This window comes from Pleurodeles waltl, chromosome 1_1 (assembly GCF_031143425.1).
Source record: "Pleurodeles waltl isolate 20211129_DDA chromosome 1_1, aPleWal1.hap1.20221129, whole genome shotgun sequence".
Classification (NCBI taxonomy): Eukaryota; Metazoa; Chordata; class Amphibia; order Caudata; family Salamandridae; genus Pleurodeles; species Pleurodeles waltl.
In genome coordinates this window covers 944,730,388-944,756,366 of record NC_090436.1, presented here as the reverse complement: position 1 = coordinate 944,756,366, position 25,979 = coordinate 944,730,388, and the positions used below count along the sequence as shown (strand labels likewise).

Below are 25,979 nucleotides of genomic sequence, written 5' to 3'. Positions count from 1 at the left end.
TTAACAAAATACACTTTTTTGAATGTTTAAGCCAGTTTAACATATTTTTACATGATACGTGTCACAGGATGTACATGCCCAACCTTTTCACGGCTAAGCACGTGCACAGGTTCTCGAAAGACAAGACAGACCCTTGGCTTACCTCTGACTTCGGTGCCCCCGTTAATTTGTTGGTTCGGTCACCTCTAGCCCGAGCTCATCTAGCACAGCATCAAGCTTTTCCTCGATTTTACATCATAGGAGCTATACTTCTCTTCAGCTTTCCCTCAGCCTTGACCAGAGGTGTGTGAGTCAGCACATTGAGAGAGCTGAGCCAGAGCTGAGCCAAGGGTCAGCCCTGGTTCTAAGAGCTAGTGCACAAGTCGAGTCATGAAAATCTTTGTATGTAAATCATGTAACAAATATCATGTAAAATAGAAGATGTATTCTAAATTTAAAAACATAAATTTCTTTAACTAGTATTAGAACATTGGAATGTTGGCAGCTCCATTGAAAACAATGGAGTGCTCCAGGCTTTTACTGGCCGGTAAAAGCCCGCAGCGCCAACATTCCAATCTTCTTTGTTCACAGCAGCAGCTGTGAACAAAGCCTCACGGAGCCTGAGCGGATTTTAATCCCCTCCGGTTCCATGAAGCCTTTGTTTTATTTAGGAGAACATTCTGCCCTTTAATGGCAGAATGCTCTAATAGCCTTAGAACCCTCCGTAGCGGGCTCTACCGGCTATTAAAGGCCCTCTCCTTTGTTAAAGGCTTTAACGCGGGAGCGGGCCTTTAATAGCCGGTAGAGCCTGCTACGGCGGGTTCTAAGGCTATAATAGCATTTTACTTTAGCCCATCAGGTGATAACAGTGCAGTAAGAAGTATTTTTAAAATTTTGAGTTTTGAAACATGAATTGAGAAACATTCCTGCCCCCAATCCAGATGACATTGCCATTAGTGAAATAAGAAGCAAGTGAGTTGTCCTGTGTGCCCATCAAGATGGCCTAGATTCTTAATATAAATGCAGTAACTTTACAAGGTAATAAATCAAACAAAAGAAAGATTTTTTTGTACAGAACACACCTTGCATATTTGAAAGTGCCCTCATATGTGATAATTAACAAAAAGGAGGCTCTGGGAAATAAGGTATTTAGCTAGGATAACACATTTTGATTCAAGCAGGGACGGTGGGATTGACACAGTTTTTTTGGTTCACGCTGTGCAATTTATCTATTAGATGGGTATCTCTATTTCACATAAAAAGTAATACTTTATCTTTTATTGTTGGTGCACGAGATTACATGCACATGTGACAGACAGAAACCACATTTTGTAAGGTGTTAAAAAGTGCAAACCTTGTCCAAGGAAATAAGAGCTTTTCACAACAGACACAGTTACAAATATTTTGTTGTCACATGGAGATTGGTCCAGATCTATAGAATGTTGAACTAAGGTAAGAAACTAACTAGTATTCAAGCCTGGATTCCCATGTGACATGGTCAGTAGCTGTAGCCACTAGGCCACAAATTCTCCCATGAAAGCTTGGCTTGTTTTGAGCTCAGGCTGAGCCAGATCTAGGTGCCCAGCTTGAGGCTTCAGTGGCTCACCATCTAACTTTGGCCTCTTTTTTTAAATTTCCTAAGTTTGTATGTTGCTCCACCCCCAAATCATCGCTTTTGACTTCCTTTTATCATTCCCTCACATCATTTCCATTGATTGATTTGATGTTATACTTCGTAAAGTATACACATTTCTCATGTTTTTTCTCAGAACTTTTGTTATCTGCCTTTCACCACACTTTTGATGTTTATGGATGAACGGTTTTAAGGTGCTGTATTTGGAAAAATTTAATTTCTACCGTTTTTTTTCTTTGCTCCCCTACTCCAGCTGCTCCTTTGTTCCTTCTCATGCTTGCTGTCACATAGTGCTTGCTTGTTACTCCCTTTTCATGTCTTTCATACTTCTTTAGATCGTACACTTTCTCTATTTCTGGCCAAAGCCCTCATATCTTCTCTGTTACTACTCTCCACTGTACCACAAGCCTTTGCGTGTAACTGCACTTTTTATTCTTTTTTAAACACTTTTTCAAATTGTGAATTTGTTTCTTCCATTCCTTCTCTCTTTTGCTGCCACCCACGCAGCCTTTAAGTTTTTTCTGATACTTGGTTTAGCTTTTCCACTCTTTTACTTTCTTACCCAGTCTTTCAAAGTTGTCTTTATGTGATTGTGTGTGGGTTTTTTTAATCCCTAAAGATTCACACCCCCATGCCTATCCCTTCTTCCCCTCCCTCGTTTGCCCTGGCTTCCACAGCCAGGGTTACTTCCTGTAGCTTTCTAGATATTTTCTGTTCCTAAGTGAAGGCATGTGTGTGTTTTTGGCGCTCTTCGGGGCATATTTATACTCCGTTTGCGCCGAATTTGCGTCGTTTTTTTAGACGCAAATTCGACGCAAAACTAACTCCATACTTATACTTTGGCGTTAGACGCGTCTAGCGCCAAAGTTCATGGAGTTAGCGTCATTTTTTTGCGTGAACACCTTCCTTGCGTTAATGATATGCAAGGTAGGCGTTCCCGTCTTAAAAAATGACTGCGATGCATATGCGTCGTATTTATACTCCCGGGCAAAAATGACGCCCGGGAGTGGGCGGGACTAAAAAACCCGCATTGGCGCCGGATTTTAGCGCCTGGGTCAGGGCAGGCGTTAAGGGACCTGTGGGCTCAGAATGCCCTCCCCTGCCCCCAGGGACACCCCCTGCCACCCTTGCCCACCCCAGGAGGACACCCAAGGATGGAGGGACCCACCCCAGGGACATTAAGGTAAGTTTTTTTTTTTTTTTTTTTTTTGTGGCATAGGGGGGCCTGATTTGTGCCCCCCTACATGCCACTATGCCCAATGACCATGCCCAGGGGACAGAAGTCCCCTGGGCATGGCCATTGGGCAAGGGGGCATGACTCCTGTCTTTGCTAAGACAGGAGTCATTTCAATGGGGGATGGGCGTCGTTAAAAAATGGCGCAAATCGGGTTGTGGCGATTTTTTTGCCTCAGCCTGACTTGCACCATTTCTGGACGCCCATATGCCATTTTCCCCCTACGCCGGCGCTGCCTGGTGTACGTCGTTTTTTTTAACGCACACCAGACAGCGCCGGCGGCTAACGCCGGCTAACGTCATTCAATAAATACGGCACCCGCATGGCGCTTCAGAATGGCGTTAGCCGGCGCTAATTTTTTTGACGCAAAACTGTGTTGGCGCAGTTTTGCGTCAAAAAGTATAAATATGGGCCCTCATATCTTACATACGCAGTCTTTGAAGAGCGTAAGCAAGAAATTTACAGGCCTCTATCCTCCCTATAGTATTTCCTTTTCTCTCTCTCACAATACTTGTCGCTTACTCTAAAGACTGAGGGCCCAATTCACAAAGAGCCTCCTCAGTCATGGCGGGGGCTCCCAGTCCTGATGGAGTCTTTGCGCTTGTGGCAGAATCTCCGCACTGCAGTTTCCCATTGCAGGGATTCAGCCGCAAGTGCGCAGACTCCGCCACGTCTGTGGAGGCTGTTTGTGAATCAGGCCCTGTTTGTTAGGACAATAAGCCTCACTATGAATAATCGATTGACGCCCACCCTGCTTTTGCTCTTAACTCTAAAATGCAAGTTTTTCAGTTGAATTAAGGGCCTTGATGTAGATGAAAAGGTATGAACCAACAGCACCACATATACTGTTGGGCACCACTGCATTTGAAGTTTTAGACTTCTGTGCTTTAACATGCCTATTTATGCATATCATTGTAACAATGGAATGCTGTACAGCATGGCTGAAAAATCATTGGCAAAGCAAATAGGTCCCAAAGACAAGATATACTGGCTTTGCCAATGCTTGCTATATTTATAAAGGGGAGCCTCCCTAAGGTCACAGATGAGGCAATTAACCTTTCCATATATTGGGATGTTTATGTCTCATGTACAGACCGCTTTTAGCTGTCTGTTTTTCAAAAAGGCCTTTTATGGGCAAAACTGAAACCTTTGAGGGTTTGAAGCCGGCCCATTGTTCACCATTGGTTGGCATTCTTGTCACCCTCATTTGCTTGCATCTTATTTGATGGTTTTCCTTCCTCTTCTTGTGTTTTTTTCCTTACCCTGGTGTCTAGTTGCTTTAACATCCTTATGACTGGATGACTTGTATCCTTCCACTGCCAACATTTAGGGAACAACAATTTATTTTGCTTTCAGCACTTTAACAGAGTGCATCTGTTCTTGCTCTCTCCCTCGTGTGCTTCTTCCCACTAGCAAATTTGTGTGCTCCATGTTGCTCCCTCCTCCCCAGCTTGTTCATTGCATACTCCAAAGCATCTTTTTTTATTACATTCTCCTTCATTGCTCCTTCCTGCATTCATTTTCCCCCAGTCACACTGCTATTGCTGCCCTATAAATTTCAAACCAGTCCTTTAAAAATGTTTTTTAAAACTTTTATTTGGTTTGCCTAGCAGCTGCCACATTTACTGTTGGACAGATAAATTGTACAGAACCATTTCGGGCATGTTTAAATTAATTTATTTTATTTACCACTTCCAGTGATATATGCAATCTTGGAACAGGTAAATCAAAAAAATGGTGGCTCTGTCATGCTGTGTAAGTATACGTCATCAGACTAGGCCAACATCACATCATGATACATAAACGTGAATTCAGGCGGAAAATGTGTTTTTTTTTTTTTAATGCTGTGCAGCATCGGTGAAAAGCATTTCTTTTTACTGCTGAAGCTATACGCCCCGCAGAACTTATTACCAGAACCAAAAGATCAAAAAGGCTAGACCTATGGCCGTTGGCAAAGCCTTTTCTATTTATTATTAATAGTTAACACCGTACCACCATTTTACTACTTTTGATGCACTTACTAAACTCATAATTGTTTATAGGCTAGTCTAAAGGATGTCCATCCTCGTGAGCTTATGTTTGTGCAGAGCCAGAGAAATTGACTTTTTCACTTGCCTTTCATTCTTACAAATATCTTTGGCATAAAACTATACTACAAGTGATACTGTCAAAGTATCAATCTTCGTGTAAATTCCAGTTAACCTTGTATTCATGTTTTCTGCTAGATCCAAATACCAGGATTTAGATTTCTAGATATCTGCTGAACTACTAAGGAGAAATTCTGGTTAATTTTATAAGCATTTTGGAAGTTTGCATTGGGTTTAATGCTTTCTGTTGGTTTTAGTTGGTATGTTTTATTTAAGCAGTAGGGCACTTTTTCTTTCCGGTGTTTACAAACTCTCATGTTGCATCAAGATGCAATAGAAATCACTTGCGACTACACAACCGGATCTTCCATTAAAAAAGACACATATTACTAGAGCCCAGCTATGCTAAAAGCCAGGCATTGTAGTATTGCATTAAACTCTGCGGCGCTATATTGCATCAATTGTAAAAACATGCACAGCACCATTTGTTCGAAGACTTGAATGCAGATGATGCCATCAGCCACAGTCATGCCGAAATATTGTTTCAGTGCATCACTAAGCCAGCATGCCTTGGCATAAAAGTACGTGGGGGCTTGCACGACGTTTGAAGGTAGGCCCTCCAGTAAAATTACTGCACAATAATAACTCTACACATTTTATGCCCCCTAGACATGGGCAGTTGAATGCAAAGAGTTTTTGTATTTGAGGTACCATTCAAAATACAGTCCCATACAATGACCACAACCCACTGGAAAACAGCGTAAAATGTGATTTGTGGAAATGATCTTTATATGAGGGAATACAATTCAATATTTAATTTTTGCCTGGCTTCATGTGGTACTAAGATTTCATGCACAGCCAGGTTGCACTATTTTAGTCGATCTAAGGGCCATATTTATACTCCGTTTGCGCCGAAATTGCGTCGTTTTTTTTGACGCAATTTCGACGCAAAACTAACGCCAACTAACGCCATATTTATACTATGGCGTTAGAGGCGAATAGCGCCAAAGTTCCCGGAATGTGCGTCATTTTTTAGCGTGAACCCCTTCCTTGCGTTAATGATATGCAAGGGAGGCGTTCCCGTCTAAAAAATGACTCCCAGGCCTTTACGTGGTATTTATACTCCCGGGCAAAAGAGACGCCCGGGAGTTGGCGTGGCTAAAAACGGCGCATTTGCGCCACTTTTTAACGCCTGCTCAGGGCAGGCGTTAAGGGGCCTGTGGGCTCAAAATGAGCCCACAGGTGCCCTCCCATGCCCCCAGGGACCCCCCCTGCCACCCTTGCCCACCCCAGGAGGACCCCCAAGGATGGAGGGACCCACCCCAGGGACATTCAGGTAAGTTCAGGTAAGTTTTATTTTTTATTTTTTATATTTTATTTTTGTGGCATAGGGGGGCCTGATTTGTGCCCCCCTACATGCCACTATGCCCAATGACCATGCCCAGGGGACAGAAGTCCCCTGGGCATGGCCATTGGGCAAGGGGGCATGACTCCTATCTTTACAATGATAGGAGTCATGTTGATGGGGGATGGGCGTCGTTAAAAAATGGCGCAAGTCGGGTTAAGACGATTTTTTCGACGTAACCTGACTTGCCCCATTTTAAGACGGCCATGCGCCATTTTCCCCCTACGCCGGCGCTGTCTGGTCTACGTGGTTTCTTCCCACGCAAACCAGGCAGCGCCGGTCTGATTGCGCCGTCTAACGCCATTCCATAAATACGGCGCCCGCATGGCGCTTCAGAATGGCGTTAGACGGCGCAAAACTTTTTGACGCTAAACTGCGTTAGCGCAGTTTAGCGTCAAAAAGTATAAATATGGGCCTAATTTCCATGAAATGCTAAGGCCCATATTTATACTTTTTGACGCTAAACTGCGCTAACGCAGTTTAGCGTCAAAAAGTTTTGCGCCGTCTAACGCCATTCTGAAGCGCCATGCGGGCGCCGTATTTATGGAATGGCGTTAGACGGCGCAATCAGACCGGCGCTGCCTGGTTTGCGTGGGAAAAAACCACGTAGACCAGACAGCGCCGGCGTAGGGGGAAAATGGCGCATGGGCGTCTTAAAATGGGGCAAGTCAGGTTACGTCGAAAAAATCGTCTTAACCCGACTTGCGCCATTTTTTAACGACGCCCATCCCCCATCAACATGACTCCTATCATTGTAAAGATAGGAGTCATGCCCCCTTGCCCAATGGCCATGCCCAGGGGACTTCTGTCCCCTGGGCATGGTCATTGGGCATAGTGGCATGTAGGGGGGCACAAATAAGGCCCCCCTATGCCACCAAAACAAAATATAAAAAAAAAAAAATTATACTTACCTGAACTTACCTGAATGTCCCTGGGGTGGGTCCCTCCATCCTTGGGGGTCCTCCTGGGGTGGGCAAGGGTGGCAGGGGGGGTCCCTGGGGGCATGGGAGGGCACCTGTGGGCTCATTTTGAGCCCACAGGCCCCTTAACGCCTGCCCTGAGCAGGCGTTAAAAAGTGGCGCAAATGCGCCGTTTTTAGCCACGCCAACTCCCGGGCGTCTCTTTTGCCCGGGAGTATAAATACCACGTAAAGGCCTGGGAGTCATTTTTTAGACGGGAACGCCTCCCTTGCATATCATTAACGCAAGGAAGGGGTTCACGCTAAAAAATTACGCACATTCCGGGAACTTTGGCGCTATTCGCCTCTAACGCCATAGTATAAATATGGCGTTAGTTGGCGTTAGTTTTGCGTCGAAATTGCGTCAAAAAAAACGACGCAATTTCGGCGCAAACGGAGTATAAATATGGCCCTAAGGCCATATTTATACTTTTTGACGCTAAACTGCGCTAACGCAGTTTAGCGTCAAAAAGTTTTGCGCCGTCTAACGCCATTCTGAAGCGCCATGCGGGCGCCGTATTTATGGAATGGCGTTAGACGGCGCAATCAGACCGGCGCTGCCTGGTTTGCGTGGGAAGAAACCACGTAGACCAGACAGCGCCGGCGTAGGGGGAAAATGGCGCATGGGCGTCTTAAAATGGGGCAAGTCAGGTTACGTCGAAAAAATCGTCTTAACCCGACTTGCGCCATTTTTTAACGACGCCCATCCCCCATCAACATGACTCCTATCATTGGAAAGATAGGAGTCATGCCCCCTTGCCCAATGGCCATGCCCAGGGGACTTCTGTCCCCTGGGCATGGTCATTGGGCATAGTGGCATGTAGGGGGGCACAAATAAGGCCCCCCTATGCCACCAAAATAAAATATAAAAAATAAAAAATAAAACTTACCTGAACTTACCTGAATGTCCCTGGGGTGGGTCCCTCCATCCTTGGGGGTCCTCCTGGGGTGGGCAAGGGTGGCAGGGGGGGTCCCTGGGGGCATGGGAGGGCACCTGTGGGCTCATTTTGAGCCCACAGGCCCCTTAACGCCTGCCCTGAGCAGGCGTTAAAAAGTGGCGCAAATGCGCCGTTTTTAGCCACGCCAACTCCCGGGCGTCTCTTTTGCCCGGGAGTATAAATACCACGTAAAGGCCTGGGAGTCATTTTTTAGACGGGAACGCCTCCCTTGCATATCATTAACGCAAGGAAGGGGTTCACGCTAAAAAATGACGCACATTCCGGGAACTTTGGCGCTATTCGCCTCTAACGCCATAGTATAAATATGGCGTTAGTTGGCGTTAGTTTTGCGTCGAAATTGCGTCAAAAAAAACGACGCAATTTCGGCGCAAACGGAGTATAAATATGGCCCTAAGTATACTAGCGCTGTTCCTGTCCTTTTAATCCACCTATACATTCCTTATCCCTGGCATTAGTGCTATGTAATTCTAGACCATTTGGCATTGCATGATTACCAATTTTTGGTGCAGAATGTGTTTTGCATGGGAAAGTTAATTGACACTGCCATTAGTGCCACTTTGCATGTATGTATACATATGTATGTACAGGGAGTGCAGAATTATTAGGCAAGTTGTATTTTTGAGGATTAATTTTATTATTGAACAACAACCATGTTCTCAATGAACCCAAAAAACTCATTAATATCAAAGCTGAATATTTTTGGAAGTAGTTTTTAGTTTGTTTTTAGTTTTAGCTATGTTAGGGGGATATCTGTGTGTGCAGGTGACTATCACTGTGCATAATTATTAGGCAACTGAACAACAAAAAATATATACCCATTTCAATTATTTATTATTACCAGTGAAACCAATATAACATCTCAACATTCACAAATATACATTTCTGACATTCAAAAACAAAACAAAAACAAATCAGTGACCAATATAGCCACCTTTCTTTGCAAGGACACTCAAAAGCCTGCCATCCATGGCTTCTGTCAGTGTTTTGATCTGTTCACCATCAACATTGCGTGCAGCAGCAACCACAGCCTCCCAGACACTGTTCAGAGAGGTGTACTGTTTTCCCTCCTTGTAAATCTCACATTTGATGATGGACCACAGGTTCTCAATGGGGTTCAGATCAGGTGAACAAGGAGGCCATGTCATTAGATTTCCTTCTTTTATACCCTTTCTTGCCAGCCACGCTGTGGAGTACTTGGACGCGTGTGATGGAGCATTGTCCTGTATGAAAATCATGTTTTTCTTGAAGGATGCAGACTTCTTCCTGTACCACTGCTTGAAGAAGGTGTCTTCCAGGAACTGGCAGTAGGACTGGGAGTTGAGCTTGACTCCATCCTCAACCCGAAAAGGCCCCACAAGCTCATCTTTGATGATACCAGCCCAAACCAGTACTCCACCTCCACCTTGCTGGCGTCTGAGTCGGACTGGAGCTCTCTGCCCTTTACCAATCCAGCCACGGGCCCATCCATCTGGCCCATCAAGACTCACTCTCATTTCATCAGTCCATAAAACCTTAGAAAAATCAGTCTTGAGATATTTCTTGGCCCAGTCTTGACGTTTCAGCTTGTGTGTCTTGCTCAGTGGTGGTCGTCTTTCAGCCTTTCTTACCTTGGCAATGTCTCTGAGTATTGCACACCTTGTGCTTTTGGGCACTCCAGTGATGTTGCAGCTCTGAAATATGGCCAAACTGGTGGCAAGTGGCATCGTGGCAGCTGCACGCTTGACTTTTCTCAGTTCATGGGCAGTTATTTTGCGCCTTGGTTTTTCCACACGCTTCTTGCGACCCTGTTGACTATTTTGAATGAAACGCTTGATTGTTCGATGATCACGCTTCAGAAGCTTTGCAATTTTAAGAGTGCTGCATCCCTCTGCAAGATATCTCACTATTTTTGACTTTTCTGAGCCTGTCAAGTCCTTCTTTTGACCCATTTTGCCAAAGGAAAGGAAGTTGCCTAATAATTATGCACACCTGATATAGGGTGTTGATGTCATTAGACCACACCCCTTCTCATTACAGAGATGCACATCACCTAATATGCTTAATTGGTAGTAGGCTTTCGAGCCTATACAGCTTGGAGTAAGACAACATGCATAAAGAGGATGATGTGGTCAAAATACTCATTTGCCTAATAATTCTGCACTCCCTGTATATTTATATAGTATTTCTGTAGCGTAAACCTAGCCAAAAAGCAGCATAGTGCTTTACAGAGTCAAATCACCTGAATGAATGGTAGAAGAGATAATTTGGATATGGACAGTTAACGCATTGTGTTGTTGTGTTCTTCAAATAGAAAAGTCGTCAACACTTTGTTAAATTGCAGCAGAGTTAGGGTTATCCTGAAGGATACTGAAATGCTGTTCCAGGTCATGGGTATCTAGATGGAAAAGGCCTGCTGCCTTGTTTGTTCGGTTTTGATGACCCTATAATTCAGGCCTTATATAAGACTTGCTGTGGCATTTAGGATTCCCTTTTAAGGGTGGCAGTGTGGAGTCTGGAAAGCCATCGTTTATTACTGTTTGACGTGCATACATGTCAATTGTGCTGATTCAAGCGGATTGCTCCTGATTTTTAAAGCAAAAAATGACTTTATTTAAGCCGACGCCTGTCTAAAATTGTCTCAGCTTCAATAGAAATAAATGGGGGAATTCCATATCTCCGATTTTATTTTAGTTTTAAAGCTCCGTCATTGTTGTTCAAAAACGTAGGAAATCTCGAAAATGGTACAGGTTTTCAATCAAGTTTTGTGAAAACATATTTATTTTCCTATGTGGGGTTGTTGTACGAATATATGCTGTTAACGTGTAATATTCTACAATGATCAGCATACTTACTAATTGCTTGACTAGTACCAGGTCCCCCATAATACATTTGAAGACACAACATTCGGTTAAGCTCAGATTTAGTGGAGTATGTTTTTAACTTGATAATACCGCCGCTCTCTGGGCATTGGCATGTATTACACCCGTTTTGTGCTCCCTGTTCCCAATCCACATAGCAATGTTAGTAGACTTCTGAAATAAGCGAACTCCTAAATTTTGCATACTATTTCTGACATTTTGGTGATTCGTGAACATCACTAAGAATCTAAGATGTACGTTGGCAATACTCGACGGCCAGAGATTCCAGCTGGCACTCATTTCTAAAAAGATGAACGTACACATGTTCTCAGTACCCGGAAAATCAGGGTGAGCACGTTAATTATATGGAGACGTGCTTTTGCATGTTACTTTTTTTCCTTCATGGGGAAATTTCTCTGTTGAAAATATCCCTTTATTTTCCCCTAAAACGTGTGAATTTAACTGGAGTTGTTTTATTTGCATTTTCACCACGGGATATACATGTGAAAGTTGTGAGCCTGATTAACAAAGGTCACATCCCAGTCAATGACAAGGAGGCAGTATTTTCACTCCTCACTGGTCCTAGGCAGACTAATGGAAAATATAGGGGGTCAACACATGGGTGTATTTGGCGCATTACAGAAACAGGTCGTTCTGCACCAGGGAATACCACAAATCATGAACATCAGCAGGTGGGGAGATCAAAATAGCGTAATCCTTAGCTCAAGGCTAAATTGAAGACAGGGTAGTAGGTGCGACACCCTCACAGTCTCCCTCCTGGTGTGATCTACCTCATTTTGAGATTCTAGGAGAACATAGAGACATAAGCTTGACATCCATTGATATGAGCTTACCTCCCTCTAAGAATGGAGGGCCCCGTGGAGAGCAGACATAGTCTAGTCTCTCCAGGGAGCTTTCAGGAGGAAAATGACGTAGGGAGGTCAGGATTGGTGGGAGAGTGCGTAGGGGTGGGATATGGGAGCGCCAGCCTGTTTGCGCCGTTGGAAGTTTGGCCACCCACCCGCCCTACATGGGTAAAGGTTTGAAGGTTTTTTTTTTCGTGTGGTTAGTGCAGGGTTGGGTTGAAGCCAGTTAGGGCAGGTTGCTGACAGGGGGTGTGTGGCAGTAGATGGGGGAGTGTGGAGAATCAGATCCGGTTTTGGCCACCCTTCCAGGGGTGAGAAAGAAACAGGTGAAGGATGTTAGCATGAGGGATGCCCAAAGCAGGCAGGGGATGAAAGGGAAACTTGTGACTTGAAGTGGAAGATGGGTGAACGGTGGAAAATGGAGGGAATGAGTGAAAGGAAGACTGGGGAGAGGTTTCAAAGGGGTGGGGGATTTTTGAAGGTGGTTTAAGTTTTAGTATGTACAATGTTATGTATATGAGGCAATCCTTTCCTAAATAAATGTCTGTTTACACTTCATGAACACTCTGTCACTGACTGTATCCCGAATTAGCTGTGAAAGCTATCCACCATAGGAGAGGAAGAAGACAACGAGTCCCTTTGATAGAGTGTCGAGACTCAATGTGCATAGATTAGACAGGAGAAACACAACTTTTTTGTTTTATATTGAGGTTACAAATCAAGAACCAGCAGAAATAAAGCAAATAGAGATACAAATCAGATAACTGTCACATAATTGAAAAATCTTCCCCATCAGAAGGCAATGCCTTGTGGCCAACCCCTGCCATGTATGGTCAGGTGGTTATAGGGGCTTGGCCACAAGTCCAGCACTGCAGTCAACCCCTGCTGCGCATGGCCGAAGGCTGTGCATGGCACTGGGTTGTCTGGGTATAGGGGATGTCCACAGGGCCTGGCTGCAGGCCGGGCCTTGTTGCCAACCCCTGCCATGCAAAGCACAGGGTTGGGTGGTCATAGGGGTAGGTCACAGGGCCTAGCCACAGGCCAGGCCCTGAAGTCAACCTCTGTTGTGCATGGCTTTGGCTTTGTGTGGCACGGGTGTGGGTGGTTATAGGGGTTGGATGCAGGGCCTGGCCACACTGAAGCCAACCACTGCTGCGCACAGCCAAAGGCTGTGTACAGCATGGGTTTCAGTGGGTATAGGGTTGGCAGTAGAGCCTGGCCGCAGGCCAGGCCCTGTGGCCAACCTTCGCCACACTGCCACACACAGCCAAAGGCCCTGCACTGATAGTTTGACTAGCGGATAGTAATGAATATTACTTTCCGTTAAAAAAAAAAAAAGAAATTCACTGAAATCACCAAAGGTTACTGGGACATCATAGTTAGGAAATAGAATTTTAAAAAACATAGAAATTCATCTGAAAAAACAACGGTTACAGGGATGTTATAACTAGGCTCACATTTTAAATGTATAGAACAATAGAAATTCACCTCTTATAGTTAGAGTTATCTCAAGTAACTATAACTCGTCCCCTAAGGTAAATATAACTCACACCCTTGCTATGCACTGCTAATTACCCCACAAGTGAGAGCACTCATGACATCTTTGATAACACTATTGAGAACATCAATGTAATTTTTGCAGTAAAATATTTGACAAAAAAACTGTGCATGGTGAGGGCACCCAACTGAGCCTAACAGAACAATGTGCAGTTTCATAGAGATAACATCATAAGAGGGCTGTACAGTGAATTGGGGATACCCAGGTACCCAAAGGTAAAGTAACATGCAAGCAACAGTCATGCAGTGGATGGTTTGGCAGTGACATTAGCCCTTGAGGAAAGTTCCCTAGATGTCATCAGAGAGCTGCAGCTTAACATTTAGCTCATAAACCAGTCCTCAAATTGAGTCATATTGTAGATACTTTCCAGCCATAACTAGAATGAACAAATTTCCTTCATTTTCCATAAGCCCTAACTGCTTCTCTAATATAGTTGGCAAATTCTTCCCCCTGTAGCTACCTGGCACTCAAAACCACTCTTCTAGGATCCCCCTGGATGTGATATTGACAGCGGCATAGACATATTGCCAAAGGGGAATGGTTTGAGAAACGTCACGGGGAATCTGCACACCTACCACGTCATTGTCATCATCATTATCTATAGCAGCTTTATTCGGTTATCTTAAAAACCATAAGTGAAAAGTAGTATACAGAAATATCATACATACATAAAAACATACAATAGTTAAAAACAGCAAATGTATGAAACATAACCGCTAAGCCAGTCAGAAGTCCAAAACTGCTATCAATCCCCCATAGAGTACCTTGATCTCAGATCAGCTTTTAAAAAACTGGCAACATTAAAAATAAGTCCATTAGCAAGCAATTGTAAGAACAGAAGGGCGGGTTGAGATTGTTTAAATTGGCGAGCCTTTAAAAGTGGGACTATATGTTGTCCTTCCTAGGGGTATCAAAGTATATGCAGAAAAAAACAAAATGCATGGTGTTCTGCAGAGACACCTGGTCACAGCCGCAGGGTGCTAATAGGTGTACATTCTGCCTGCCCAAGGGGATGCTAGCAGCTGAGGCAACAAATTTAGCCTAAACCTGATCAGCAGATACAGATCATAGAGGATACGGTGGTAAGGTAAAGCTGTATGAATAAGGTGATTTTCAACTACACATAGCTCCATCCCGACACCTTCTGAAGAGCCATTTACTCTCTATCTACTGATCTCTGTTTTAGAAAGTTTTCCTCAACCCAATTACAATCTGCTTTAACAGTTTACCCCGGATTGGTGAACAGCCCACTCCTACCTAGGCTCTGTAGAGTTACATTGAGATATTTGAGCGAGGGGATGCATTGTGCATGATCAAGAGAAAGGCATCCACACAGGACTGCTTTATTTAGTTGGGCACCTTTAGTCCAAACATCAATCCAGCATAAAAAGGGGCAGAGGGCTATTGTGTCTGTAAGGTAATTCATCCCTAATTCTTCGTGAATTATATAAGAGGGGGTGCTATGGGGACACAGGGAAGACAGATTAGAAATTTGTTTACGACCACCTGAAGGGAGTCGGGCTTAATGTAGCCCCAGACATTGCTCCCATAGGAAGATTTTGAGATGCAGTTTGCTGGTAGACCTGCAGTAAATCGCTTATCTGCTTCCTGCCCAGTTTGGAGACAAACCTCTAGACTGCAGCATTAGTCCTAGTGAGGTCAGACTTTTTCCTGGTTGGAGGTGTCCTTCTGGGAATGCTATCAACTTGGACCTTGGAAGTCAGATTGGATGTTATGGTCCGAGGTCCAAGTTGATAGCATTCCCAGAAGGACACCTCCAACAGCCTTAACAGAGTCGATTAGCGAGATCAGTCTGTAGCACTGAGAGTTATCCATGTCCCCTTTAAAAAAAATAAAACTGGGACCATAATCAAAGAAGTCCAGGAGGTGAGAGGGCCCTCCCTAACTTCTGCATTCATTTTACTCATCAGGGTTGGAACCCAGGTGTTTGTGTTGCTCAGGTAGAGATCAGGGTGGATCCCAACAGGCCCTGGGGCCCTATTTTTAATGAAGTCTAATATGCCCTTCTTCACTTCATCCGGAGAGAATGTAAGGCGAGAGGGCCCTACAAGCGGCTGTTGGTTCACCCGGTTAGCCAAACCTGACCCACCATTATGCACCACTTAATAGTGGGAAACCCAGCAACCTGCCATGTCATTAATGTCTGTGGCTGGTAGCAATCATCTAATTGTTAACAGGAGTGATGTTGTGCAGACCAGAATGTGTAGGCTTCCTCCATTTAGTGCCATAAGTGCAAACCATCTCAGAGCCCCAAAAAGGCTTCCCAGTCTAAAATGCTTATAGAAATGCACTCATTAGCTGTGATAGACCCTTCACCATTGATCTCATCATCCCTAATGTCATTGAAATCTTCTGCAATGGCTGTCTTCACAATCTAGACATCCAGCAAGAGTGCCATGAGGGCATGTAGTGTTTTCGCAGTAAGTGTGGTTGGCATGTAGGCACTCAGAGAAATCTATTTGTGCTCATCTACAGAGCCTTTCAGTAGTATGAACTGTCATGAACACCTGTTTGAACTTCTATTTTATTGTATGCTGAATTGCAAACTTTGTTTGGCTGTGATATTTAGTTAAATATAAGATTTACAATAATTTTTGTCTCCTATCTAGGCTGATACGTTTTCATTGTTTATATTATGGTCTTTGTCATGTTAAGATAAATGCTTACAGCTTTGGCTAAAATGTCAATATGTGAATTGAAATGATACATTTAACGCCATACATGTTTTGTCTGAGTGGAACATTAGTGACACCACACTTATTTACATGAGCTCAAATTTGCAATCAAGTGGTATAAAACATGTATTTGACCACAATTTGGAGAGGCCGCGTAATGTAACTATCAGGCCAGATGTTAAGATAGTTTGCTGCAAACCAGCCCCAAATTAGGGTTATTGGACCTGGCCCTCTTTGCAGGGTCACCCCCAAACATATTGCCTTTAGGCCTCTTGTTGTTCTGAAGTAGTTTTCTTTGGATTTAGTACTCTGTGCAATTTACTTCTGCTAAATAGTGCTAAAGTGCTTGTGCTCTCTCCATAAAATATAGTAAAATTGGCCTACACCTGAGTGGCTCCTTTAATTTACGTGTAAGTTCCTGGTATATGGTACTACATGTAGCCAAAGCCTATACATTAAAATCTACTAATGGGTCTGCAGCACTCATTGTGCCACCCACTAAAGGTGCACTTTAAATCATGTCTCAGACCTGCCACTGACCCTATAGTCCAGTTTTAAAACTGCCATTTTGACCTGGCAAAATAAAGCTTTTGGCAGGCCTAAACCTTTCTTTTTAGGGCCGAGCGCACAATCGCTCTATCCTGTTGTAATCTCTCTGTGGGCTTCTAACCACGCCCATGCTTGCGATTCATTCTTTGTTGTGCTGGTCTGAAATGCTTCATTTTTATTGGTGCATTTTGAGAAATGTCCCTCCTTTGTGTGCTGAGTTCCCTCCCCAGGCGTTTTAACTAAGTGAACATTTCTGTTGGCCATCACACAACTTCACGCTTCCTCCTGTTACAGCTTGGGATGGCCCCTCCTCTGTTTTTGGTTTGCCTTTCATCCAAGCCGCGATCCTTATCCTTCCTAGACATTCATGCAGGGAGCCAATAACTCTTGTGCTCATGCTCATGGCGGAGCTGGCGCTTTGAATCGGTTTGCTTCTGTCAACTGTTTTACGTTTCATTTTCAATTTATGTGGCAAGAAAAGTCCAGTTAGAGATTTACAACATTAATAGCTCTAACTCGAGGAAACGCGAGACCCATTGCATTGCAAATGTTTGTTGTTATTTATGTCACCTCTAAAGTAGGCCGAGGGGCCCAATGACAGGGTGCATTGTATTTAAAATGTAGAACATATGGGATTATGTTTTACATGTACTTTCAGTAAAAAACTTCTAAAGCAATTGTTCTCTACCATAGGGCCTATCTTTCCCAAAGGCGAACGCTAAGTTAACATATCACATTTCATAAGTACTAACTTTAGATTGGAAGCAAGTAGAGATATGTTGTTTAAACTCGCATGAACTGTAATTTAAAATCCTCTTTAATGTTTAAATCAGATTTTAGGTTACAATTATGAAAATGCCCTTTTAGAAAGTTAGCATTTTCCTTCCCAAACATTTCTAAGGCCTACTGGGACCTTCTAGCTGTCTGGGCCTATTAATGGCTCCTTCATTAGGAATGCGTATTGGGCTCAGGAAGTAAACAGTTAGGGACTAGGTGTCGGTAAGTTAGGCCATCCTGCCAGTGTAGGTGGAGGCGGAGCTGAATCCTGCACCACTTGCACTTTAAAGGGGCTTGCCTCTGGCACACACAACAGAACCTGACACCAGCCTTCTGTCACCCAGACTTCTTGGAGCCTTGAAAGGGAAGGGAAAAGCCTCCTAAAACCATATGTGGGGACAGGACAGTATGGTCCCCCACAAAATGCCCTTTTAGAAAGTTAGCATTTTCCTTCCCAAACATTTCTAAGGCCTACTGGGACCTTCCAGCTGTCTGGGCCTATTAATGGCTCCTTCATTAGGAATGCGTATTGGGCTCAGGAAGTAAACAGTTAGGGACTAGGTGTCGGTAAGTTAGGCCATCCTGCCAGTGTAGGTGGAGGCGGAGCTGAATCCTGCACCACTTGCACTTTAAAGGGGCTTGCCTCTGGCACACACAACAGAACCTGACACCAGCCTTCTGTCACCCAGACTTCTTGGAGCCTTGAAAGGGAAGGGAAAAGCCTCCTAAAACCATATGTGGGGACAGGACAGTATGGTCCCCCAGGTCTAGCACCAGGTATACATAATGGGCCTTCAACTCATCAATATACTCCTGGACCTGTGGATACTACAGAAGAAAGACTGCCTTGTTCCCCAGAGGACTGCCATGCTGTTTGAGGCCTGCCTTGTTGCCCAGAGGACTGCCCTGCTGCTTGGGGCCGGCCTTGTTCCCCAGAGGACTACCCTTCTGTTTGAGGCCCGCCCTGATCTGTGAGAAGGAAGACTGGGCCTGCTCCCCTTATACCAGGCTAACCTGAAAGACTCCGGTGGCTGACCTCTTGTTCTGACCTACAAGAACATAACAACCTCCAGGGGCCTCCCTGCAACTGCTCACCTGCTGCAACTGGTCCTGCATGGACCTGCATCTGGACCTGCCTGAGCCCTGCTGGCATAATGCAGGCCTGCTCTTGTGAACCTCTCCCCGATCTAGCATGACCAGATGACTGTGAGTGGTGCTTAGTGCTTTTAGATGCTATATCTACCTAAAACACATATCTCCGGTCCTCGTGATTGGATTTTTGTAATTTTAGTATCATTGTATTTAATACCCTTCAGACTACTAGCAAATATTAGTTTGTGTTTTTTTGTTGTGTGAGAAATGGAGTGGTTGGTTGACGGGGCACATGATCCCTTCTGAAGCAACAGCCACAATTCTTGCCAGAATTAATTAAAAAGTAACTAAATTGAACAGTGCTTAACCCTCTGGTAGACTTGCACAAAAGCGGTCAGGCTTAACATAGAGACAATGTGTAAAGTATTTATGCAGCAGTCAAATAGTAATAAAGTTAAAACACAACAATAGAAAAAAAATAATAATAATCTACAAGACTGACCAAAATTGAATCAATAAAATTTTACCAAAAAGATAAAGATGTATCAAAAGAACTGAAGCTATGATTTGTGAACAATAGTGCCAAAAAGACCAAATCATCAACCACTGGTATTTAGTGACGCAAAACTAGGGCAAGGCCGAGATTTAAGGCCAACCACTTTGGAGCGTGGTTCTGAAACACAGAGTAGATTCGGCCCAATCTCAGCTTAATTTCAAACCTAGAAGAAATTTTGAAGAAACATCAGAAGGTAAAGTTTAACGGGACAAGGTAGCCCCTGATGTCAGAGGAGGAAGAGTTGTCGTCAGGGAGCTGTTGGTCGAGGTTGTGGTGAAGATTTCTTCGTTCTGAATTAGGGCCTGATTTAGAGTTTGGCGGATGGGGTTACTCACTCACAAGTGTGACGGATATCCTATCTGCCGTATTACGATTCCATTTTATCCTGTGGAAATCGTAATACCGCGAATGGGATATCCGTCACATTTGTGACGGAGTAACCCATCCGCCAAACTCTAAATCAGTCCCTTAGTCTCTTTATTGAAAGTCAAAGATCTCCAGCAGGATGAGGCTGTAGCCAAAGAGAGTTCCACAAGGTTGGATACCTTGTCTGCGAGGAGCCACTAAACAAGGTTTTCTGCTCTGAAGAAGAACGTAGTGAGAGCTACCATAAACAAATGCCAACCGGAGATGCACCTTGGGCAGATCAGTGAGTGGGTATATCCCAGTCACCTGTTGGGATAACAATTTTGCTTTTTTGGCTGTTTGGGCACCTTGGGCACCATATCCAATGGCCCCGGACTGGGTGGGCATCACTTGGAGGGTCAGGAGTCACTCAGACTGTGTCCAGGTGCAGGTTCGAGATGGCTGGAGCCTTTTCTGTGCCTGTAGCTCTGAACAAGAGACCAGCCAACTAGCCCTTGGAATCACTCTGGTAGTCCTGGGTTCAAGGTGAAAAGCAGGTCTGAAGCAGCTGGGAAGTCCACTGATGTCACAGAGCAGGCTTCAGGTAGCAGGGCAGTCCTTTTGAAGTAGCTGAGCAGTCCTCTGAAGGACACAGCAGGCTACAAGCAGCAGGGCAGTCCTCGGAGAGTCCTTCACAGGTCCAGAAGTGAACTGAAGAGTGGCTCTGAGGATCTTATTTTTACACCTTGTGCCAGCTTTGAAGCAGAAGAAAGTTCTATAGTGCCTCACCCTCCCCCAGACAGATGGTGCTGAAAGTTTCTTCCTCTCTGCCCCGGTCCTAGTATGTCTGGAGTCACAAAAGGCAAGTGTGAAATTCCTTGTGTGTGCTGAGGCAGCTCCTTTGTAGTGCAAGTTGGGCTGTGCACAGCAGCGTCCCTCCCATTCTGTCAGGATGACCCATCCTGGAAAAACCAATTACCTCTTTATGACACTGTCGGGGAGAAATACACAAATGCCAACTGCCGGCTACACCTAATTATGTGACCCACGACACAGGCTGCAAACACCAAATGGTTAGGACAAAAGAATGGCAACTTTCTAAAAGTGCCATTTTCAGAATTGTGACTTAAAATCTGACGTTACCATTGAAGATGATTTTAAATTGAGATTCTTTGTAGACCAAACATGACATTTTTACCTGTTCCCAAACAAAAGGTATCACATATTAAATGTAATAAGGTAACCCAATGTTATCCTTTTTGAGAGGTAGGCACTGTGGTAGTGAAAAACAAATGTAGGAGTTTTTTACTAAAAGGACATGTAAAACTTAAATACATTGCACCTTGTCATATGGGCTGCTTAGTGCCTCATTTAGGGGTGACATATGTATTAAAAAGGAACGTATTGGCTTGGCATACAGGTTACTTTTCCAAGTTATTCACCTGGGGTGCACTTTGCAAACATTTTACAACACCATCTTTTGGTTTCAAATATATTGTTTGAATATGAAACAAAATATGACATAGAGTTCATGAAATTATTCCTACATTTGTCAGATTTACTTCCTGGATAACATTTTTTGTTAATATTCATAGCCTTAACTATTTATAGATTCCTCTATTTGTCTGTATTTTCCAAAACTACTGGTTCCCATCTTCTGTTTGCAGCAACATTGCTCTTGCAGCACGAAAGACTGGTAGTCCTGGCGACAATTCTCTAATGATATAGAGTTGAAACACTGTTCATAACCATGGCAATGTGAGCATAATATTTGATGGACTGTTTGCACCCAGGGATCGGATAATTGCTCTGCCTGCAATAATTTAGTACTGTTTCATTGTCATATGGTTTTTTAAACATTGCTCCATGCTACTTTAATACTTTGCACTGTGTGATCACCTGAGCACAGACCACTTTCCTTGAAACATACTACCAATACACATTATATTGTATATTGAATGTATGGCTCCAGCCTTTTCTATCTCTCTTTGTATTTTTATTAATATTTTATAATGATCAACAATGAACAATAGCTGTTAATTGATTAACCAAAAATATATTTTTGTTGTACATTGTTCCACTTGGAACATTTGTTGTTGTGTGGCGGCCGCCGCAAATCTCAAGGGGGGGGGAGGACGGAAGAAATAATAAAAATAAAAAATAAAAGCTTACCTGCCCTGCCGCTGCTGGCGAACACAGCAGAGTTGGAGAAACCTAGTGCGCATGCCATTTTGGCCACCCTAAGACTGACCAGTGCATTTAACTGCACTCCACTCCACTTCCCCCTCCGATGGTCAGCCCCACCCATCCACGCACACGCTGGCTGAGCAAGCAGCTAAAAAATAAAACGATAATAAAATATTGTTTTATTTTTCAGCTGCTGGCTCTTAGTCAGTGGGCCAAGGCTCCTTCGCCATTGCGAAGGAGCCGCCTCTGCCTAAAAGCCTTAAAAAAGATTGCAGCACTATTGATTTTTAGGGCTAGCCTAGAGAAAGGTTGAGTTGTTCCACCACCTAAAATAAAATAATAAATTAAAAAATACATACTTATGTGCATACACAGAGGGGCTTTTGGTCAGCCCTATTGACCAACTGGTCTGTTCAACTGTCATTCACATTTTGCTATTGGCAATCATGGCATAGGGCAATCAGTCAGCCCAGTTAAGCAGCTAGCTTTCTTGCACTACGACTGATGACATTTTCGTCTGATCAATTAGCATTTTTCTATCCATGCTTTATCCTGTCTTATTTTTGTCATCGTTCTGCCACCCTTTTTTAGGTTTAACAGACATCACAGGAAATATGAATGTTACTGGCACGAACAGAACAGAACATTGACTTTTTTATAATGAAGGCATAGTTTCAACAGCTATGCCTTCATGAATTGAAAGCCAGTATTATTTTTGCTTTGTGCCAATTACATTCATATTTCCTGAGGTGTGCATTAAAACCAAGAACGTTTTTGTACCTCTTTTATGTACACTAGCTTGATAGGCAGCACCCACACGGTTCTATTAAAATTATGTGCCATAGCTTACTTTTTATAGTTTACTATTTTTATTGCAATCATTCAGCTGCCACGATTGAGTGGCAGTAAGTTTTCTTTTTTCGCTTTTTTGTATTCTTTTTGACATATGCTTACAATAAAAAACAGAAACACACGACCATCGCATCTGCTAGCCATGACCAGAAATACGAGCTTCCCCAAAGCTTTTTTTAAATTGTTGTAGAAATATAGTTATGGAATTCTTACTTTTTTAATAGCTATATTTGAATAGTTTTTACATGTTACAATTCAAAATGACTAAGCAGTCAGCGTCCTACACAGCTAGGCTCTAGAGATGACTTCCGTTCTGCCTTGCGTAGTTCACCAGCCTCCTTGAGTGGTGTTTCCAGTGCACAGATACCTCTGTTCTTCTGCTTCTAACCCTTATTGCTTTAGATTTAAAAAATAAATAAAATCACAGAGGCTTAGCCCCGTGTGAAGATTAAACTGAAGTACATATACGAAATTCTAAAGCTTTTATAACAGGTGTGTTTCATTTTTTTAGGCTTTAAAACAAAGGATAGTTTCCCAAAACTGGTTTCTGATTATATGGCTGAGAAATTCAATCTGGATGGCCTGGTGAGCCACACGTTACCTTTTGAGAAAGTTAATGATGGATTTGACCTCCTAATCAGTGGGAAAAGGTAAGGGATTTTAAGAGTACCGCATACATAAATGAGATACAGCCGGGGTCCTGACAATGGGACAAAATTCACGTTGCAAAATACCTTTTCTGATAAACTATAAATTATGCTACAGAGCCTGTGGGTTCCATTATAGTAGCATACGCCATGGAACTTGGAGAATGGGGTCCATAATACCAGAACATTGTGTACATACTATTGTCGTGCAAAAATATTATGGCCTTCATATAAACTATATATCATGAAGCTAATTATATATAAGTATGTATGTCTGTACTATGCTTAACAAAATATGTATGTAATTTGAGGAGATATTGACCTTCAAGATATGCAGGTGTGGGTTTAATATTAGTAATTCTGTTTTTATCTTCACAATATTTTTGTTGGCGGTATTTAGGTCACCCTATTTGTGTACAACAATATTTGGATACTCAATATTTTGAAATACAGGCAGCATATGGAACCACGTTACCCAGTCCTGAACGATCACATACTCGTTATACTTCTTCATCACTGTCTTTTTCTTTGAGTTACTCTAACCATTCCACAGTTTTACAAGGAAGCCCCCAAAGTTACCTCTGTAAGAAATTGGCTTATTGGTTGAGGTGGGTGAAAACCCTGGGCAAGCAACATCCACAATCCTTGTCAGTGTGAACCACAAAAGTCACTAATTAACCTATGCTTAACCTTCTGGTAGCTTGGCACAAAAGCAGTCAGGCTTTACTTAGAGGTACATGGCGTTATGTATTTTTGCACCACACCGTCATTAAGTGAAAACAAAAGAAAACTCCCACACTAATTTAGAAAAATAGCATACATTTTAATAAAAAAATGTTATCAAAATGACAAATATCCAATCAGTAGAACTGGAGATATTGAATTTTAAAGGTTTAAGTAGAAATAGTGCCAAGAGCAGAAAGCGCTAACTGTGACTACCTGGTTGCGCTGGTTCAGTAAAAAGTCAAAAGTTCAGGCCGACCATGAGGGAGCACAGGCCAGGCATAGGACCAAGTTTGCCCCGCTGAGAACTGTACCTTTAGTCCTTGGCGCGAGGTCTGAGCAGCATTGCTTGGCAAGACTTTGCATTGCTCAGCGTCAATTCCGATGAGGTGTGCAGCTGTGCGGTTTGTCTTTGCGTAGTTCAGCATTGGTTCTGATGAAGGTAGCAGCTGTGCAGTGAGGCACTGCGGGGTTTTGCGTCACTGGGCATTGGTTCACATGAAGCTTTCAGCTGTGGGCAGGGCTTCAGCAGCTTAAGCAGAGGCAGGGAGGGTCAGGAGGGCTCAGGCAGGTCAAGTTGCAGGTCAGGTCTAGCAGGTCAGCTGCACAGTTGCAGTGAGGCCTCTGTAGTTTGTTGTGCAAGGCAATTTTGCCATGTTTTAGGGCGAGAGCACAAACACTTTAGCACTGGTTATTAGTTGCAAAGTGCACAGAGTCCTAATGCCAACAATGATGAAATTCAGAAAGCAGTAGAGGTTCAGGCAAAATGTGTGGAGGTGACCGAACAGAGAGGGTCAAGTATAACACAACATCCCATCAAGCAAACACCAGGGTAGAATAATCAATACCTTGATGACCTTCTGTGCTTGGATGATAGAATATGATCAATGGACCTCTTCTGCAGGGGCACTTGTCAGTTCTATGGCCCTTTGAACTTAGTTGGGTCCCTCTGTTCCTATTGTGGACCACATTTGTGAAGAACCTAACCTCAATTTGCTCACAGATGCATCCCAGTATGCAGACAGTACCATCAGGGCCAGTAGAATGATGTTGCCCATTACCCCATGGATCAAACTTCTGTCCCCAAACCTAGGAAACCTCTGTCCATGAGGACAACAACCAGCAGTGACTACTGACAGTTGTCAGTGCCAGAATCCAAGCCCCAGGGCATCCATTGCCAAGTGGAGGCTCCAATTGGGGGCCTTGGGCAGGCCTCACTACCAGCTTTGGGGGTGGCAAGGAGTTCCCTAACTGCTTTCAAGTGTTCTCTGACCTCTGAGGTTTCTCAGAGTTGGGGCAACTACCCCGGGTGTTAGGCACCCTACCTCCACTCCACTTCCAGGGTGGTAGCCTGAGACTGGCCACTCAACCTGTGGTCTGTACCGTCAGGCTTGACAGGTGCCTGGCAAGCCTCAACTTCCAGGGTGGGCACACCAAACCCCTCAAGGGTGACACACTCTGTCTGTTAGATGAAGGGGGTCTGACTCGTTCAGGTTTCCACCCGTATGTTTCTATGACAGTGCAGGGAGCACCTCCAGGTGTCAGATGTTGCCTCCCAGGGTTGCCTTGGAGTCCTCTGATCTTAGAGCTGCTAACCCATCCTCACTGGTCCCCACACTGGTCCTCGCAATGTGGACTGCATCCATCTTCTGCCCCTCTATCAGAGCCTCTATGCTCTGCCTGTGGGAATAGTACCCCCAGAACCTGCCCCTCTATCTGATCCTCTGTGGGAGTAGTACTCATAGAAACCAGACCATTCAGGGAGCCCTGGGAGGCCCCATCCCAGCTCTTATAATAATTGTGGTAACTCATTTTCCAGAATGCAGTCAATTGGTATCTGGGGACTAACTATGGCCCTCCCTCAGAGAAGTGACAGTGATCCCATTCACTGTCATCTGATGGAACTGATGACTCCCACCCTCAGGGAGCGCAAGCCTACCATCTGAGTCTATCTCCCAACTAAGAGAAATCGTGGCATGGTCTACCACCTGTCTCTGGGGATGATTTCCACCTATGGCCACATTGGCCACCCCTATAGA

At 43.9% G+C, this 25,979-nt stretch overlaps 1 protein-coding gene across 2 annotated transcripts in view; it reads left to right on the top strand.

Annotated features, from left to right (window-relative positions):
* Positions 1 to 25,979, top strand: part of LOC138289596 (alcohol dehydrogenase 1-like) — a 390,086-nt gene that overhangs the window by 337,527 nt on the left and 26,580 nt on the right. For both annotated transcript variants that reach the window (XR_011202551.1, XM_069230186.1), the window contains one exon: positions 23,082 to 23,220. Coding sequence is in view for 1 of the 2 variants with exons in the window: in XM_069230186.1 (XP_069086287.1) it covers positions 23,082 to 23,220 (139 nt within the window). In the remaining variant the exon portion in view is untranslated. The remainder of the gene's footprint in view (positions 1 to 23,081; positions 23,221 to 25,979) is intronic.